Source organism: Haliotis asinina, chromosome 13, assembly GCF_037392515.1.
Source record: "Haliotis asinina isolate JCU_RB_2024 chromosome 13, JCU_Hal_asi_v2, whole genome shotgun sequence".
Taxonomy (NCBI): Eukaryota; Metazoa; Mollusca; class Gastropoda; order Lepetellida; family Haliotidae; genus Haliotis; species Haliotis asinina.
In genome coordinates, this window is record NC_090292.1 from 1183020 (window position 1) to 1201299 (window position 18280).

At 43.2% G+C, this 18280-nt stretch overlaps 3 protein-coding genes across 3 annotated transcripts in view; all 3 read left to right on the forward strand.

Moving 5' to 3' along the window:
• The window catches only part of LOC137260313 (ankyrin repeat and protein kinase domain-containing protein 1-like), a 136814-nt gene extending 126662 nt beyond the window's left edge, over positions 1-10152 (forward strand). Inside the window, exons 5-6 of the mRNA XM_067797993.1 lie at positions 9473-9478; positions 10149-10152. Of these exons, the coding sequence (XP_067654094.1) occupies positions 9473-9478; positions 10149-10152 (10 nt within the window). The remainder of the gene's footprint in view (positions 1-9472; positions 9479-10148) is intronic.
• Positions 1732-2813, forward strand: LOC137260278 (uncharacterized). Its single transcript, XM_067797969.1, has 2 exons — positions 1732-2047; positions 2500-2813. The coding sequence occupies exons 1-2, from the start codon at positions 1732-1734 to the stop codon at positions 2811-2813; spliced, it is 630 nt and encodes a 209-aa protein (XP_067654070.1).
• LOC137260314 (filaggrin-like) overlaps positions 8929-18280 on the forward strand; it is a 33200-nt gene continuing 23848 nt past the window's right edge. The window contains exons 1-5 of the mRNA XM_067797994.1: positions 8929-9042; positions 10239-11600; positions 12168-12242; positions 14870-15001; positions 17465-17572. Of these exons, the coding sequence (XP_067654095.1) occupies positions 10250-11600; positions 12168-12242; positions 14870-15001; positions 17465-17572 (1666 nt within the window). The 5' untranslated portion in view covers positions 8929-9042; positions 10239-10249. The remainder of the gene's footprint in view (positions 9043-10238; positions 11601-12167; positions 12243-14869; positions 15002-17464; positions 17573-18280) is intronic.

An 18280-nucleotide genomic window follows, 5' to 3' on the forward strand; every position in this document is an offset into this window, starting at 1 on the left:
TTAGTGTTCGACACCCCGAGACACTGGGCGGAACTGAACATGCAGCTCATTATTCAGACCTGCGTCCCGTCATGTAGGGCAGGCACACTGTCAGTGACATCAGACAGGTAACTTCAACAGGTAAGACAAATGTATGGCTTAAGTGCTATAGTGTCTATACAAGTCAAGGTGGCTAGTCACGACATAATAACTTGTTATAACAAATTGTTGTGAGTTGTAAGACAGTATGCTTTTAATGTTACAATGTCATGAGTGTGTGAAATTGTGTCAGATGACGGAGAGATTGAGGACGGGGACGATGTGAATATATTCGTCAGTACTTTCACTACTGGAGCCATCGTGGACACAGTTACATTGCTGACTATTCTTTATAAAGTGTAATTTTCATTGAAAGTTTTAAGTTGTCCACAAATGCAATCACCTGCCCCGTAACCTCCAGGGACGTATAATTTGTTAATGCTACAACGGACAAGATGTAGTTGTAGTGAGAGTAATGTCAGCTAGAAGTTGACTTTAATGAAGGAGCGTAACTGCACGTCACTATACAGAGCAGATGTGACTGGCATGACATAAATGGAGCCATTGTTGTGATCGTATCCCTACATTCACACTGCATGACAAATGTTATGGCCGGCGTATTGACTAAATATGTACTTGAGGAATTAATTCATCATTTGTTACGATGCATCGACGTTGGCGTGACAAATGTTATGGCCGGCGTATTGACTAAATATGTACTTGAGGAATTAATTCATCATTTGTTACGATGCATCGACGTTGGCGTGTGTGTCCAGCCACCTGATACACTATGTATCTACTGGCCCGCTTTTCATCAGGTGTGTGTCCAGCCACCTGATACACTATGTATCTACTGACAAGCGTTTCATCAGGCGTGTGTCCACCTGATACACTATGCATCTACTGGCCCGCTTTTCATCAGGCGTGTGTCCAGCCACGGGAACCTGATACACTATGTATCTCTGGTACCTAGACTCCACCATGTATTTCAAAGTCCCATAGATATTTATAACTAACGATAATGTCAGTGCTAGTGCAGAAAACACAAAGCACTGCAAATGTTGAAGCTAGCAAGAGTAAAGAATGCCCCCAAATACTTCCTATGTCCCGCTGTTAGACACAATGCCTGTGTTATTGAATTTAGGTTTGTGGGTCTGAATTAGTATTCACCTAAACATGCCCTCAAACTAGAAGAGTTGGTGTATCTACGTCACCGTAAATCATTTTGTCGATCACTGGATTGTTTGGTCCATATCCAATTACTTACAGACCGCAAACATATAGTTGTTGCATTCGTGAGTGCACCATTACGTTACTAACAAACCATTAATAACTGTAACACCAAACATAGTACCATAATCACCAACACTATCATTAATACTATATAACACGTGTTAAACTACACACAATTCTTCAATATTGTTGCTGTTAATGATTTTTCATTATTTGTACGAACGTCAAGCTTGTAAACTCATGCTCGTGTTTCAATATGTTGAAACTTCAATGTACTTCCCGATAACGACATTCAACTTTCTACATTTGGTTCAAAGTTACGTCTACCACTGGCCGTCAGGCAGGTTCTTGTTGATAACATACCAAGGGAGTTATAGGTTAGGTTCCGTATATGAGTATCCTCAAGTGCCTGTTTCCTGCATACACACCTGGGTAATTCATTCTAGAATTAACAACAGCATGACTGTCTGTGTTTCAGCAATGATTCGTGTGTGGATGCTGACTTGGCCAGTCACAGACCGGGAACAGTCACAGCAGGATGAAGAGAAGAGGTCTATATCGTTGGAACTGAAGGAAAAAAGATCCAAATCATTTCACGCATTGAAAGCATATTTTTCACATTTAGGATCTAATTTAAAAAATCCGAAACATTCTTCTGAACAAGACGAAGCAGATGAAATGATAGAAGCCGAAGCTGATGATGAGTTTGAGGAAGAACCTGTGGAAGTCACGCGAGAAGTTCCTGTCACCAACGTTGATGTCCATAAAATGATAGCAGAGTTCCAGACAGACAAGGGTTAGTATTGGCCAGACATCCTCTAGCGACTCCTGCCCAAGGGAAATCAGGAGGCACCTCTTGTAGTCTGATCCATGGTTTTACAGGATCGGACTCAGTCCTTAACCTCTTGACATGATCAAACCTTTGTCAGTTGAGAACCCTTGCAACCTGTGATCTTATTCATTCATCTAATCATGTTGCAATATTGTCGACGTCAGGCTTGTGCTGGATACCAAATTAGGCTATGTTGCCATTCCCCACGTTCCTGCCATCACCATAGCAACTACACATAGCATAATCATAGAAGACCGCTGATAACACACTGCCAAGAACGTAGTAGTCGTGGCTCGCGAAAGGGATGGCAGCTGCAGTTGATATATGTAGGTGTTATCTGCGTTGTAGTCATCATCATCATCATCATCATCATCATCATCGCTCGTACATGCTATACGTCAGGTTTTATGTTTCAGTGACCGCGGAGAAGCTCGAATCGCCGCCACCCAAGGTCGACATCATAGAAAGTGTAGCCGCGGTAGAGGAAGAACCAATGATTGAAGTGGAACCCACCAAAGATATTCAGGTGGAAGAGGTGCAAACACCAAAGGAAGAACCACCCCGGGAGGAAGAAGAGGAAGAGCCGGAGAAGATAGAAGAAGAAAATGTAGAGACTATAGATGTGTTTGCCATGATTAAAGGGTTTGAGCACATCAAGGCAGATCCTAATGCAAAGAAAGTTCCGAAAGAGTTCCGGAAGAGGACAACTGTGACTCTGACGAAACACTGACAACACGGGACCCCCACGGTATCAACATACATACCTACCTACAAATGCGCGTTCGCTGACCTGTTGATGCATCCCCTCCTATCCTAGTTGTGTAGACTGTAATATTTCTCATTGATTGGGATTCTGCTCAGGGTGTCGTCAAACAAGCATCACAGAGACATTTAGTGTTAGTATTGGAGTGAGAAGAACATCTGTTGTATTGTGAAATATTGTAACGGTGACGTTAGAGTTTAAGTCACTCACTGTTTACTGATGAGATGAAATAAACACACACATTCTTTCCTGTTGTATTGTGTGCAATGAATGCAAATATGTCATGTCCAGTTGTATTTGTGTATGTGTTTGTTGTATTTGTATGTGTTATGTATGTCACCTATCTTCCATGTGTGATGTGTGTTTTATATACGTGACGTGTGATGTGTGTGAAATGTGTGTGATGTGTGTTAGAGGTGTGTGTTATATATGTGGCGTGTGTGTTATATATGTGACGTGTGTGTTATGTATGTGACGTGTGTGCTATATATGTGGCGTGTGTGTTATATATGTGACGTGTGTGTTATATATGTGGCGTGTGTGTTATGTATGTGACGTGTGTGTTATGTATGTGACGTGTGTGTTATGTATGTGGCGTGTGTGTTATATATGTGGCGTGTGTGTTATGTATGTGGCGTGTGTGTTATATATGTGACGTGTGTGTTATATATGTGACGTGTGTGTTATACATGTGGCGTGTGTGTTATGTATGTGACGTGTGTGTTATGTATGTGGCGTGTGTGTTATGTATGTGGCGTGTGTCCAGCCACTAACTGAAGGCAAATCATTTGTAATTTCAAAGTGTATTCTGTAAATCAGCCACACGCTCAAACTTCTCGTTGAGCCGATTCTGGACGTCTACACCATGGGCGAACTTGCACCTGAGTAGGAATCAGACACAGTGGAATGGGGTGTAATTAGCAACATCTGACGTTTAACGCTGTGTTTGTAATGGTTTGAAGTGCCTTCACGGGGCACCTGCTTTTGCGTTTTCCCGTAATTCGAGGGAAGTTCTATGCAGGTCGATGTCCCGGAGTTGTTCCCAATGTTCCGTATGGCTGCTTCCGGTCCAGGCCTCCCATTCCAACCTGACACTGAGAACCACACAGCTAGCTGTGTTTGACACAACATAGGTTGCAAACGCCATGATCATGGAAATAACCCTGCCTTAGTCAAACCGAACACTGTGGAATGTTCGGGGACGACGTTTCCAGCCCTTGACAAGTCAAACATTCGTCAGTTCACTGCTTGGTGAAATGTTCTAAAGGCACATTTCACATCTCACTTCTCTAAAAATAAGTATTGTATTTGTTTCAGTCATGCTATCCCTATGGAAGCAACCTTATAATTTATTCAAAAAATGATTACGTATTTAGATTACAACACTGAATTCAAGTAAAAGTTAGAATAAATTAATGCAACGTTGTAATAAAGCGATTCCCTACTGGCGAACATTGTTTCATGTGAAGCCCATAGAGTTATATCCATTGAAGAGCTATTAATGAACATCCTGTACGCAACTTGTCATTAAACCAGTTCAGCAAACATCTACAGCACCGCGTGTGACAGTTTCGATGTACGGAGCAACTGTTTACGTTCCATGTATGGCATGTGTTATCTGTCTGGAAGTAGTTCGCCTCAGAATTTCAATTATCCAATTCAGCCAAGTCGCAAGAAGAAAAGGAAATATTCTGACGGGGTCTAACCTACTCTAGAATATACGATATGCGTCATTGTGACTGCGGCGTAGGCTTTATTGTAAGACATCACAGACTCAACGTACACGCATGCACACGCACACACACACACATACATAGATACATAGATAGATAGATACATACATACATACATACATGCATGCATACACACATACATACATACATACATACATACATACATACATACATACATACATACATACATACATACATACATACATACATACATACATACATACATACATACATACATACATACATACATACATACATACATATACTTCTACAGCGCCAGAATCCGATGTAGTCCCAAGTCGGAGTTAAAAGTAAGCCTTGTTACAAAGGTGAGTGTTCAACTTCTTTTGAAAGATGTTGTTTGAGGGACATTCAGTAGCCATGGACTCTCATCCCAGATACGTCAAAAATATCTAGTCAGTCTCCAACTTGAACATGTACACTGAACAATATTTCAACGAAACATGATATCGAACATTCCAAGGTACCTGAGAGTGAATGAAATAGTTCCAGTCTCTGGCGATTTCTCTTTTCTATCCTAGATAGGAATGAAAATAGGTGTGGGGTATATTCCGGAGAGTAACTGAAATTTGAGGAAACATGTCTGTATGCTATCTGGATTCCGATCAAAAAGTAAGTTATAGCAAGAATGTTTACACTTTTATCAACACTATATCCAGGTAATTGTTAATGTACTGTGAAAGGCATTACACACTGATTTGTTTAGACATTGCCAAGAAAGACTTGTTGGTGTCCCACAAACACACGTACGTTCCAGTGGTGACAGCTGGTGTGTTCAACCTGTCTGTTGGAACAATGCATTTCACGACACCCGTCAATATTGTAGGACTGACGTTGTATTGTTATTCACGTGAGCCACATCCATGATGCGCTAACTATTGTCAATTCATGAACTCTTTACTTGACAGACTACTCAGCCATGCGAGAAAGTTAAATCGGAAAAATGCTCGTCAGCTGACCTTTCAGCATCCATCTAGGGGAGACCACCCAGGTTGTGAATCTGTATACAAGATTCAAAGTCGTTCCGCGCAAAATCTAATTCAAAGCACGACTAACTCGTCGGCCACCTTCTATACCAACTTGTGTGCATGTATTGCACAGCTGATACTGATTAAATGCAATCTGACAATTCGCTGACAGAGATACGCCTTATGCAAATACCAGTAGATATTGGCGACATACTTTCTGTTGTCAATATGCAGAGTATCGGCAATAACCCATTTCCATGTCATGAGGCTGACTATGCATATATTCATATTCATATTAACCATTCTCAAAGCTCACAAATATGTCAAACAATCGGTTCAAAATTACTCTTCAACACACCATGTTGTTGTAAGAAGAAAGCAGTCTGATGTGGCGGACCTTCTCACTCCGTTGTATGATGTTACATATACATCGTTGTATGATTGTCACATGACAATCTGAAGTGTTTCCTTTTTAAAGTCTTTTGTGTCATCTGTACTAAAACTGAGGCCTCCGCATTTTTATAGTATAAACATAGTATAAACAAAACGTACAGATTGATACACCCAGGAATACGTTTTAGTTGTCCATAAAGATAGGCACGTAACGTTTTCAATGTAAATCAGTACGTTACTGTCGAAATACTGGTTCACCAAAAGTTCCCTTGCGATAAAGTTGCAGGTACGTTTACTTTTCTAAGTGACTTTGTTTACAGACTGTACCGTATTACCGATCGCCAGCAAATATGAAATTAGCCAGTTCTTACATTTCCGACGTATTATTGTTAGTTTGATCGTAATTGTTGAGGGAACATATTTTTAAAAAAGATGAATCAATTTAAACATTTTCCTTCACATCCCGTCTGTGTATAAGAAAGAGCACATGGTCATGTGTCTGCATTGATGGCAGCTACACAAATATCCTTCTTGTACACACGGGCGTCCGTCAGGGGGTGTCATGTCACCCACACTATTCTCTATCTACATAAATGACCTTGAGGGAGAACATCAAGATATTTTATTTTGTTTTACAGATTAAGATGAAAAATGCAGTAGAGAGGGTTCGGGTGATCCTGGCACTGTCAGGCTGGTAAGGCTCATCATCACCTCAAGGCCCCCAACACCTCTATGCGCGTGGGAGACAGTGAATGGGACTTCTCCCAGGAAACACTGCCTAGTCGAACCCACCGAGAACGTTTCGAAGAATATGAAGGCTCCCCAACACTGCAGCCTTCTGCATTACCCAGATTGTCAGGACTTCTGCCAGTGGAGAACCCTGGCTTTCTCCACATCTTCACCAAACCAAGCGCACCGAGGACAAGTGCCTAGGAGTCTGACAACAGTGTACTTGGGATGCATTCAGAGGCGAGATCACCATGTTTATCATGCTTCTCCTGAATCTTACCGATCACATTGCTGTGAATAGGGAGCGATCACTACATCTCATAAATACATTGGCTTAATCAAGATCAGGATCAAACCAAGATCAGGTTTTGTTGTACTTCTTCTGACCTATGCGAAAGAAGTTTAAAACCATCATTTTCCATGACGCCCTATTTAAAAGGGTTTATGTACATCAGATTTAGAAACGTATCAGTTTCACTCAGATTCAATGTAGAATAGAATTGATATGTACTACACGTAATTTGTCTTCAGATACTATTTGCATCAAAATAAAAATATAAGACCGTTATAACATCACTAGAAGCGCTGTCCGCTTGTTCTAAATATCTGAGCACACAAAAACATGCTGGCACACAGACACAAGCACATACGAGCACACAGACACACACTCACGCACAATCACACACGCAAAAGAAAAATCCCTCGCTCGCAAGTACTCACACACACAGAGACACAAACGCATAGGGACACACACACTCACAAACGAGCGCGTACACACACATAGGCACATACACAGGTGTGCAGATAGACTCACACAGAATATCTAAGTGAATTCTATATTGAGGTATTGATATTTCAGAACAAAAAAACCTTTATTACTTGTATAGACAGAATTTTCTGTGAGGTAATATTGATCCACCACGGGACGGACAAACATGTCACCTGTTGCATTCCTGGGAACTGTTGATCTCCCTCGACTGAACATTCGCTACATCAATACAACCCGCACATGCTTCATAGTCGATTGAAGTCGCTCCACGGTACTATTGATACGTCGATGTGGGTGTGGCACATTGCTAGTGAAGTAAGGGGGAGGGGAGAGGGGGAACGTGAAGCGAGCATGACACAATAGACAAATCGCGAGATTGTGTTATAGTCCCGTAATGAGAAACCACTATATATGCCAGGTTGAAAAGCCCTCCATTGCAACATCTCAGAATGGCATATTGATGTGAGCACTGAAGCCTTCCTCTCCAGTAGGCGTGCATAAAGTGACTCACTGTAGTCGTTTGTAGCATTACAACAGCTGCAACACTATCTCCATCGGAATTTTCTACATCAAGAGACGCTACCAACATGACAACTATTTATGTAACGTTGAACACCATTTTTAATTAAATGTGACGTCAGCAGTAGGCTTAGAACAAACCTAAAAGTGATTTACTTTTTTAATTACTGAATTAAGTTACTGTAACTATTCGAAGATATTCTACTTGTGGCATTTAGCGTTAGAACAATGATGGCCGTGTCATAAGGATAGGGGTGCAAGGGTTGTATGTTTCACAAGGAGTTGAGATTGATATATGATGTGCCGTTGAGTTGAGATCCAAAGACTGGGGAAAACAAGGCGCCTTTGAGTAACGGAGGTGAATATTGAGGCTACACGACCATCACAATAATGATTTACTTGTATGTAATGATTATGATTTTGCTTGCATATTTCGCTCCTTACAGAGAAATTTTAGTCGTTACACAAACAGTCTCAGTTTCCATCATAGTAGAATGTTATCACTAGACCCCTTCCTATAAGTCTGCATCATGTCCCACTTCCTAATACATCACAGTCAACTCACCATGATCTTACACCTGGCACTGATCGCTACGGTATAAAACTCAACCCACTCACTCACCCACTCACACAGTCTGCTGATGTCTTACAATGCAGCTACAACTGTCAACGAAATAGTTGCTTAACTTCAACACATTATCATAAATAGACCACGAGGTATATCTGACATTAATCCATCCTGCACATTTAACTGCGCAATCGCTCAGTAATAGTGACTAGTCCCCGCATCTGGTTCCCTTGTTCGATAAATCAATTAATGCCTTTTAAGCATTGTTACCGCCTATCATCTGAGTCTATAGGTGTTTGTATCGCCCCTGCCCCGACAAGCGTGAGAACGAAATGTCAGGTGATAAGCACCAATTGTTGGCGATTTATTGCCCAACCAATACAAGTTTAACATTATCTAGACACCTAGCATAATCGGCATCACAATACACGTGGCATTGATCGCACGTGTTTACAGTCACGGAATGTTATATTGGACCAAGCTGCAGTTTATCCTGGTGAGTTACTCCACAGGTAGTTTAGCAATGTGAGTCTTTGTGTATGTGCGCTTGGTCGTAACAGGTAGGTAAACTCCCTTAACTTTATACAAATCAATTTACTTTAATGAATTCGAGGACCTCTGTGTTAGATAATGTTTCTCATAATGCATAATAATAATAATAATAATAATAATAATAATAATAACCCTTTTGGAAGGGCGTTCTGGAAAATGATGCTTTTAAACTTCTCTGGAATAGGCCAATATACAGCCTGAGACGAATTCCAGCCAACAAACCTGATCTTGTCCTTTTTGATAAAGCCAATGAAATTATTTATATCATAGAATTTTCTGTCCCTTTTGACAGCAATGTGATTGGCAAGATTCAGGAAAAGCATGATAAATATGCGGACCTCGCCTTTGAAATGTCTCGCTTGCATCCCAAGTACACTGTCGTCAGGCTCCCCATTGTTCTCGGTGCCCTTGGTTTGGTACCTCCTGATCTCTTGGCGCAGATGAGGAGAGTGCCCGGGTTCTCCACCGGGAGAACAGCCCTTCTGACAATCTGGGTAATGCAGAAGGCTGCAGTGTTGGGGAGCCTTCATATTCTTCGGAAAGTTCTTGGTGGGTTCGACTAGGCAGTGTTTCCTGGGAGAAGTCCCATTCGCTGTCTGGGCTGCGTGTAGAGGGGGCGAGGGCCCTGAGCTGATGATGAGCTTGACCAGCCTGACTGTGCCAGGATCACCCGAACCCTCTCTGCTGCATTTTCTTTCTAATCTGTAAATAATAATAACCCTTTGGAACAATTTCTTATTGGGCTGCGAGTTGTATGTGTAGATATATAGACACCTGGCCGAGCGAGTGGTGCTGTCAAGGTTTGTGTTTTGTCAGCACATGTGTACGAGAAGGTTTTGGTAAGTGAAGATGCTTGAATACTAGTCAAGGCAGCAGTAAGGCAGTCATGTACTTAGGCCTGGGTTCGATTCCATGTCTGGTGTCCGTCGCAGTGATGTTGCTGGAATATTGGTAAAACGGCGTAAAGCAACACTCACTCACTAAGCCTGGATAATGCCTCAAATGGTATTAATAGTCAGATGATATTGTCTTTTGGTTTGCCATGTTCAGGTGATCAAACCAGTAATTATTCGCTCCGGAGGTTGTGTTCATTAAGCCACGAGGAATATTGTGTCAACTCTTTCAACATCTGTGTTTCAGTCACCGCCATCATGATCCGGATCTGGATGTTGACGTGGCCTTTGACGCCACACGACCCCAAGAAGAAGAAATCTATCGAGAAAACTCCGCTAGTTAAGGCCGACAGTGTGGAGAGTTACGAGAGCGTGGAAGTACCTGTTTCAGACGACCGGATACATCCAGTCTCTTCTGGCAGAAGGTCCGAAGACCAAACGTCTCTCCTGAAGCCGACAGGCAAGACCACCCAAGCTCCTAACACGTACAAAGAGAACGGATACCTTCTTCAAAATGGACGGGAAAGTACGCTTCCCTTGAAAGCAAGTGATTCACGGGAAGACAAAATCGTTCCTGACACAACGTCAACGCTGAACGCAAATCCACCCAATAAAGCTGGTTCGGATGGTTTAGACGAAGAGGACCGCCAACGCCGTTTACATTCATCACCAGATAAAGGGTTGGAGAAATCTGGGTCTGACTCCAGGCACGATGGGCTCTCACCACCGAAACAAACTTTGTTTCAGATGGCAAATAATCGAAGAAATTCAGGACAAAATGATGGTACAGAGGATAAGCAACGTACACTTCCAGCATCCAGTGATAGTAAACTCCGAAACTATGGCAACGGATATCAAGCTGGAGATGAAACAAGCCTGTTGATTGGTCCAGGTAATTCCAGAACTCCAGGAGGAAAGGATGACAGGGGAAATAACTCCGGAAGTGACGGGCCAAACAGATACGGTGCTATTCCTGGAGAAAGAGATGGGAATTCTCACTCAGACATTGACAGTGGAGACTCATCCGCAGCGTATCCTAATTCTGATAGCAGTTTTGCAAATGGGACCGAGGATCGTGACCGACACATGTCTCCAGATAGTCACGCGGGTGACGAAAGGGACACTGATGGTTCCTGGTCCGGAGACAAGGCTAGCCTTCTACTTCCTCCTTCAGGCCGAAGAGGTTCAAATGTGGAACAGGAGAGGAATAAAAATTTGAAGAGTTCAGAAAGACGCGACAAGGAATTACCTTCAAACCAAAGCAGAGGGAGAAGACTGGAATCCAGCCCTGGGAGGACATCAAAGTCCCGATCGCCGTCACTCAATTCTAAACGTCCTAATGACAAGGATAAACAGCCTGTCAAAGAAATTCCACTAAGAAAGGAAAAGCCACCAGTTCCAACCGTTAAGAAGTTAGGATTTGGGAGTACGTATAAACAGCCTAAGCCTCAACCCAAGGATCCTTCGAAAGATTCCAAGAAACGGAAAGGTTCTGTTTCAAAAACGCCCCAAAATCCATCGGAAGTTATTGAGCCTGAGATGGTTCGGAACACCAAGACGCAAAGGCCTGTCTCAGCAGCGCCACCTGAAGGAAAGAGAAAGAGGCCAGGTTTGTGTTCTTACGATCGATCGATCGATCGATCGATCGATCGACATTTCCTTGACATAATTCTTCTGAACAATCCCTGACATTTGTGTCCGTACTGTCACGTGCACTCCAGCTGCAGCATACGTGACCGTCACGACAAGGCGCTAGCAACGTTGCAGTGGTGCCACTGTGACGCACACCTGGTTACCCGCCATATAGCTGGAATATTGCTGAATGCGGCGTAAAACTAAACCCGCTCACATCTGGTTGCTTTTCACTCATCCTGGCACAATCTTCTTGCTGCAGTTCCTACAGGCATATGATTTATTCAAAACGAAATATAAAATACCTGCATGTTCGTTGCATATTTGTAACATCATTCCAGAAGAAGTATCACAACTGTCTTATTCTGATTTGCTGTACATTCTTGAGGCAGTGAACTGGTGGCTTTGTATCGCCTAGGATTGGTGCTTGGTTTCCAGTATTGCTATAAGGTACAAACCCACTTCTTCTTGTCGGCCTGTTGCAACGTTTCTCTTAAGAAATGGCTGCTAATTTCTTAATGAACCATCTATTCTATTTCTCAAGGGGAGAAAGATAACTCTACACCAGGACATGATATCTCACCAGGCGCCACGGAGGCAATGACACCAGAAGATGGAGGTAAGATGTTCAGTTATCTAGAGTTGGCAAACTGTTAACCAGAGAAGACCTGAAAGGTTTCAGAACAGCCATAAGTACACGTTATGTATTGACTGTACTCCCGTGACCGACGACACCCCATTCTAAGACATACAGACTCGTGCCGGGTATGTTCGGACACTTGACGCAATTTCCATAATAATGTTAAGTTAGTGTAGCATTTTGCGCATGACGAATTTTTTTATTGATGATAAACGTGTGCATTTTGCAATGGCAACGCTGTGCATAGATACTGAGTTGTACCGTTTTTAAGCATGGACTGATGAATGGACACAGGGCTCATGAGGGGTGAAAAAGGCAATGGGCGATAAACAAGAAGACAAGCAAGCACACTTATAGACTAAACGTTTAACATAATCCCAAATATAAAGTATGGTACATTTGACCACTCTTTATATGACATTGTGTATTAAAATAAAGAGGATGTCAGTTCTGTTACTTACAACTCCCAGAATGCCTTCAAACGGTTCGAATGTATTCGGTAAACGGTGTGTTTGTTTCTTGTTTCACGCCGCAATCAGCAACATACCAGCTATACTAGCCACATAAAGACACTGTGCATTGTCAAAATATTACCCCAGTTGATAAGTACGATAACAATGTCAAAGGTACATATAAACTTTAAATGAGGGATCATGAGACCATAACAGGTCGAGACGATTTCAACTAAAAAGTCAATCACAATGACATCACGAATCACAACCGGGACTGGGGTCAAACAACCACGTTATAAGCTCAATAACCTGTATATCCACCATCGGCATTGAGAACACCAGTGCACTGACGACGCATGGACCCTATCAAACGTGCAAGGAAGGCTTGCGGGATGTCATGTCAGATTCTCTTAAGTTCTGATGCAAGAAGACGGCATAGACGTCGATCCATCTCATCCCAAACATGCTCAATCGGGGAGAGATCCGGTGAATTTGCAGGCCATGCAGTAGGTCATGTAACCCTTTCCATATGAGGGTGGGCATGGTCCTGTTAGAATGTCCTAATGGACGTTACAGAAAAGAATTTGCCAAAGGTAGAAGAATCTTATCCCTGTGTCCCACACCAGTTAAATTGCCCTGAACAATGACCAAAGGAGTTCTTTGGCATGCTGTTGTTCCACCCCAAATCATCACTGAACCATCACAACCAAAGCGATTCCTCTCCAAGACACTGGCCGGTGCAATACGTTCTCCTACGCGTCTTTAGGCACGTTGACGTCCATTACTATGGGAAATGTTAAACCTGGACTCATCTGTAAACACAACATTTTTCCACCAAAACAGAGGTCTGCGGACATGATTTCGGCATCACATTCGGAGAGTTTGTCGATGACGGACGGGATGTCGGTGCCTGATCCCATGATGACGTAAACGTTGTGGAAATGTGCTGGGGTGAATACAGCGAAGTCCTGGTATAGTCCTGGCAGTCATCACTTCAGTTAGAAACCTGTGGCGGAGATGGGTCGCCCTTATTCAACTGTCCCGTCTTGGCGTTGTTACACGTGGACGTCCAGAAAGTGGTCGATCGATGACGTCATTTGTGTTCTGGTAGGTTCTCACTAGCGCATAAATGGTGTTCAGGACCATCCCAGTGGCCTCGTGACGTGCAGACGTTAGCCTTGGCATGCTATGCGTTTCAATACCCGTTTTTTGAACGATCGCAGAGGTTGAGCTTTCGAAAGTTACAGTATTGACATTCATTTGCTCTGTTTCTCTTTCCCTGAATGTTCATGCAACAACGTATTGCACGTCTCCAGGACAAAACCACTGACGTCACGGAACATGCATGCATGATGGATACATATCACTACTCTCATGAGTTTGAATCCTTATGTGTCTACACAGGTTTGATAAGTTTCAGATTTTAAACTTTTCTATGCACTGTGCCTAGCATGTATTGCAGCGATCTTTATATAATCCAGTCTGGACCAGACAGTTCATGAACATCAATGCACGATGGCATGTGTCAACCAAGTCAAAGAGCCTGACTACCAGATTTCAAAAGCCGCACCTTACTACACGCATTTGTTGCCGAATATCAGTTTTAACGTGGTCCGGTAATGGACGCAAGGAACAACACAATCAGACATCGACCACAAAGATATGAAACAGCTGTCAGACTGTGACCAGAATAACAACTATTGGCACTGAAGTCGAGCACAGGCGCCCTGTCTCGCAACTTGAGAAAAAGTGTACATGCTTATTAGTTAATGCGTAGAACTGACACAAGCTAGAAAATATGAACCTTACAGGAATGTCAGGGATGTGTATCTTGTGACTCACGCCGTGTACTAGTTAATAGTGTCATGGACGTTTAGTTTGTGTTCGAAGCGTTTCGGCGGCATTTTTCGAAATGTTATACGGTAAGGTTTTTACGGTGCATACTTTTTATTCCCTGGTGTGTCAGTGTTGGACATAGGGAATGATCCAGTCTCACCTGAGAACTGAGATCGATTTTAACGCTCTCATGAATCAAGTATCGACAGTAGCGCTTTCCTACCCTGATGGCCTTTAATGCTAACTCGGGGTGGTCCTGATTCGTGTGGCTGTTTTCGTGATAACTGAACGTGGCACGTGTTTCCATCTGTTCTGTAGATATTGACGCCGAAGCGCCTCTAACATTTCTTGTTCCCGACGGGAGGTCCCAGAGAAAGGCCTCATATCCCCAGGAAGGGTATCTGGTTCTGTACAATGACATAGAAGACAGTGACGACAGAGAATTTGTTGGTATGTAACTGTAAAAGGTGAGGTAGACTAGGTTTGTATGGTAGGTATTGTATACCACGTGCTATACCCGGTATACTATACTATAGAGCGTATACTAGAGGTTATAAGTGGTTTAGGAGCGTTGGGGTAGCTTAGTGGTTAAACGTCGCTCGGCACGCCTAAAACCTGGGTTCAATTCCTCATATGGGAACAATGTGGGAGTCCATTTCTGGTGTTACACGATATGATATATCTGGAATATTGCTTAAAGCGGCGTAAAATCATGCTCACACTTGCTATAAATGTTTTACCACACGATATTCTGTAATAGGTGCTTATATATTCTGCTGATATGTGTATTTTGGATAGAGTAACACTGTGGCATATGTGGGGTGTGTATGGGTGTGCATCCTCGAGGATGTATACGTGTGTGCGGGGGTGTGCATCCTCGAGGATGTATACGTGTGTGTATGGGTGTGCATCCTCGAGGATGTATACGTGTGTGCGGGGGTGTGCATCCTCGAGGATGTATACGTGTGTGCGGGGGTGTGCATCCTCGAGGATGTATACGTGTGTGCGTGGGTGTGCATCCTCGAGGATGTATACGTGTGTGCGGGGGTGTGCATCCTCGAGGATGTATACGTGTGTGCGGGGGTGTGCATCCTCGAGGATGTATACGTGTGTGCGGGGGTGTGCATCCTCGAGGATGTATACGTGTGTGCGGGGGTGTGCATCCTCGAGGATGTATACGTGTGTGCGGGGGTGTGCATCCTCGAGGATGTATACGTGTGTGTATGGGTGTGCATCCTCGAGGATGTATACGTGTGTGCGGGGGTGTGCATCCTCGAGGATGTATACGTGTGTGCGGGGGTGTGCATCCTCGAGGATGTATACGTGTGTGCGGGGGTGTGCATCCTCGAGGATGTATACGTGTGTGTATGGGTGTGCATCCTCGAGGATGTATGCGTGTGTGCGGGGGTGTGCATCCTCGAGGATGTATACGTGTGTGCGGGGGTGTGCATCCTCGAGGATGTATACGTGTGTGTATGGGTGTGCATCCTCGAGGATGTATACGTGTGTGCGGGGGTGTGCATCCTCGAGGATGTATACGTGTGTGCGGGGGTGTGCATCCTCGAGGATGTATACGTGTGTGCGTGGGTGTGCATCCTCGAGGATGTATACGTGTGTGCGGGGGTGTGCATCCTCGAGGATGTATACGTGTGTGCGGGGGTGTGCATCCTCGAGGATGTATACGTGTGTGCGGGGGTGTGCATCCTCGAGGATGTATACGTGTGTGCGGGGGTGTGCATCCTCGAGGATGTATACGTGTGTGCGGGGGTGTGCATCCTCGAGGATGTATACGTGTGTGCGGGTGTGTGTGTATCTGATTGCATGTGTGTCTGTATGTGTACAATCGTGAGTGCGTGTATGTTAGTATGCACGTGCGTGCCTGTGTCTAGGCATGTATGTGTACATGTGTGTTGTTCTGGTACCAGAACACTGAGTGTTCATTTCGAAGTTTATCAGGGACATGACTTACTGACACACCGACCATCCCCTCTCTTCTTCACACCCAGTGGGGTACTATCCGGGCCTAACGTCTCATGTAGCATTCTCCTTTACAAATCAGACCATGCTGTTGTCTCATGCAGTAAATATTGTTCTTATGTCCCGGATGTTGTGTCGGTGTTCTCTTGTCACGATTTCCACTGAAGATGCCGAGATTTTCAAACATAACTGAGAAGATGCGGTCACATCACTGAGTATATATGTTATACATGTTATGCATGTTGTATATGGCATATATGGTATATATGTTATGTATGCCAGTAGTAAACTATTTAATGCTATACCGTAGTCAATTCATGTTGACATGATAACAATGAATGTTGTCAGGGTGCACCACCACCTGCACTACCTTGTGGCCATAGTTGTACGTACAGTAAACGCTCTGGAAAGAGTATTGGCGTGTGGCGTGAAATGTGCATGGGTGCTATAACCCCCCCCCCCAAAAAAAAAAAAAAAAAAAAAAACCCAAAAAAACAAAAACAAAAAAACCAAAAAAAAAAACCAAACAAACAAAAAACACCAAACAACAACAAAAAATAATTTTAAAACAATCCACACTGTAACAAATACTATACAGTCTTATACCGACCTTCTTCAAAATCGTTAAAATCATGAATGACACAACACACATGAGGTTGTGATATAAAGGAAAGACTTGGGTTCATGACACTTGAGCTTCCAAATTGAAAGTTCAGGTTTTCCTACATTGTTTGAAAACTGTACTATTGGTGCACGATATCCGTTTAATACTAACATTGCCCAAAGTCACTAATTGATACGAAAGCATATTTTGAAACAGTAGGATCACATTTGGTTGGAAATCTCAAACAACACCCATTCCCATTCCCGGATGAACAGCTGGCCGCCTGCAAAGTTAGTGTCTGTACAATGTAGCACGTCGTTTCTCTCACCCAGACGAGGAAAGCAGCACAGATATCCACACCTTGCCCCGGCGTCCAAAGCTGACATCGGAGGATGCAGGTCAAGGTCGAGTCGATGGTGAAGGGAGACCACTGCTGGGAAGTAAGCATATTATCGTATTGTTTGTTGCAGTTTCAGAAATGGCGACCGATGCAATTCCCGATTTTGATTTGTACCACACGCTTCCAGTTGAAATACTGATTGTATTCATGTGCATATGTCGAGTGTGACAGTTAGAGCAGGATTCGCTCACCTTATCATGGTGACATCTGTCATCTGATGACATGACATTGTGGACCTCTTACAATCGAATACCTGCGTATTCCAGGCCGTAAACGATGAACAGTTATACAAATAAGCCAGTATATCACCTAAATGCGTTGTTACAAAGAGTACGTATTTGAAACTTTAATAACATGAAACTTTAATAACATGAAACTTTAATAACATGAGTTAGTGAGTATGGTTTTAAGTCGCTTTCAGTAACAGTCCATCAAGAGTTTTGCGCGGACATCACACTGTACTCATGTAGGGAATAGAACCCGGGCCTAAAGCGAACGCTTTAACCACTGTGCGACCATCGCCGCATAAAAAAAACATGAACCTTTGATAACATGAAACATGTTGTAATGATTTAAACAGAAGACAATGGTTCTCCCACTGAACCCACGTTGACATTTAGAAAATGTCCATATGCAACAATTGTTATGTGTGGGAAGCCGATATGGCTGAGTGGGTTCGACGGCTTAATTATTCTGCTAGCAATTAGATGCCTGATTCTGAAAGCATTTGAATCACGGATGCGAATAG

Bases quoted from the DNA above. Each gene is read 5' to 3' on its own strand.
- LOC137260278 (XM_067797969.1), top strand. From the start codon at position 1,732: ATGATTCGTGTGTGGATGCTGACTTGGCCAGTCACAGACCGGGAACAG. The intron at 2,048-2,499 runs GTTAGTATTGGC...TTTATGTTTCAG, and splicing joins AGAGTTCCAGACAGACAAGG to TGACCGCGGAGAAGCTCGAA.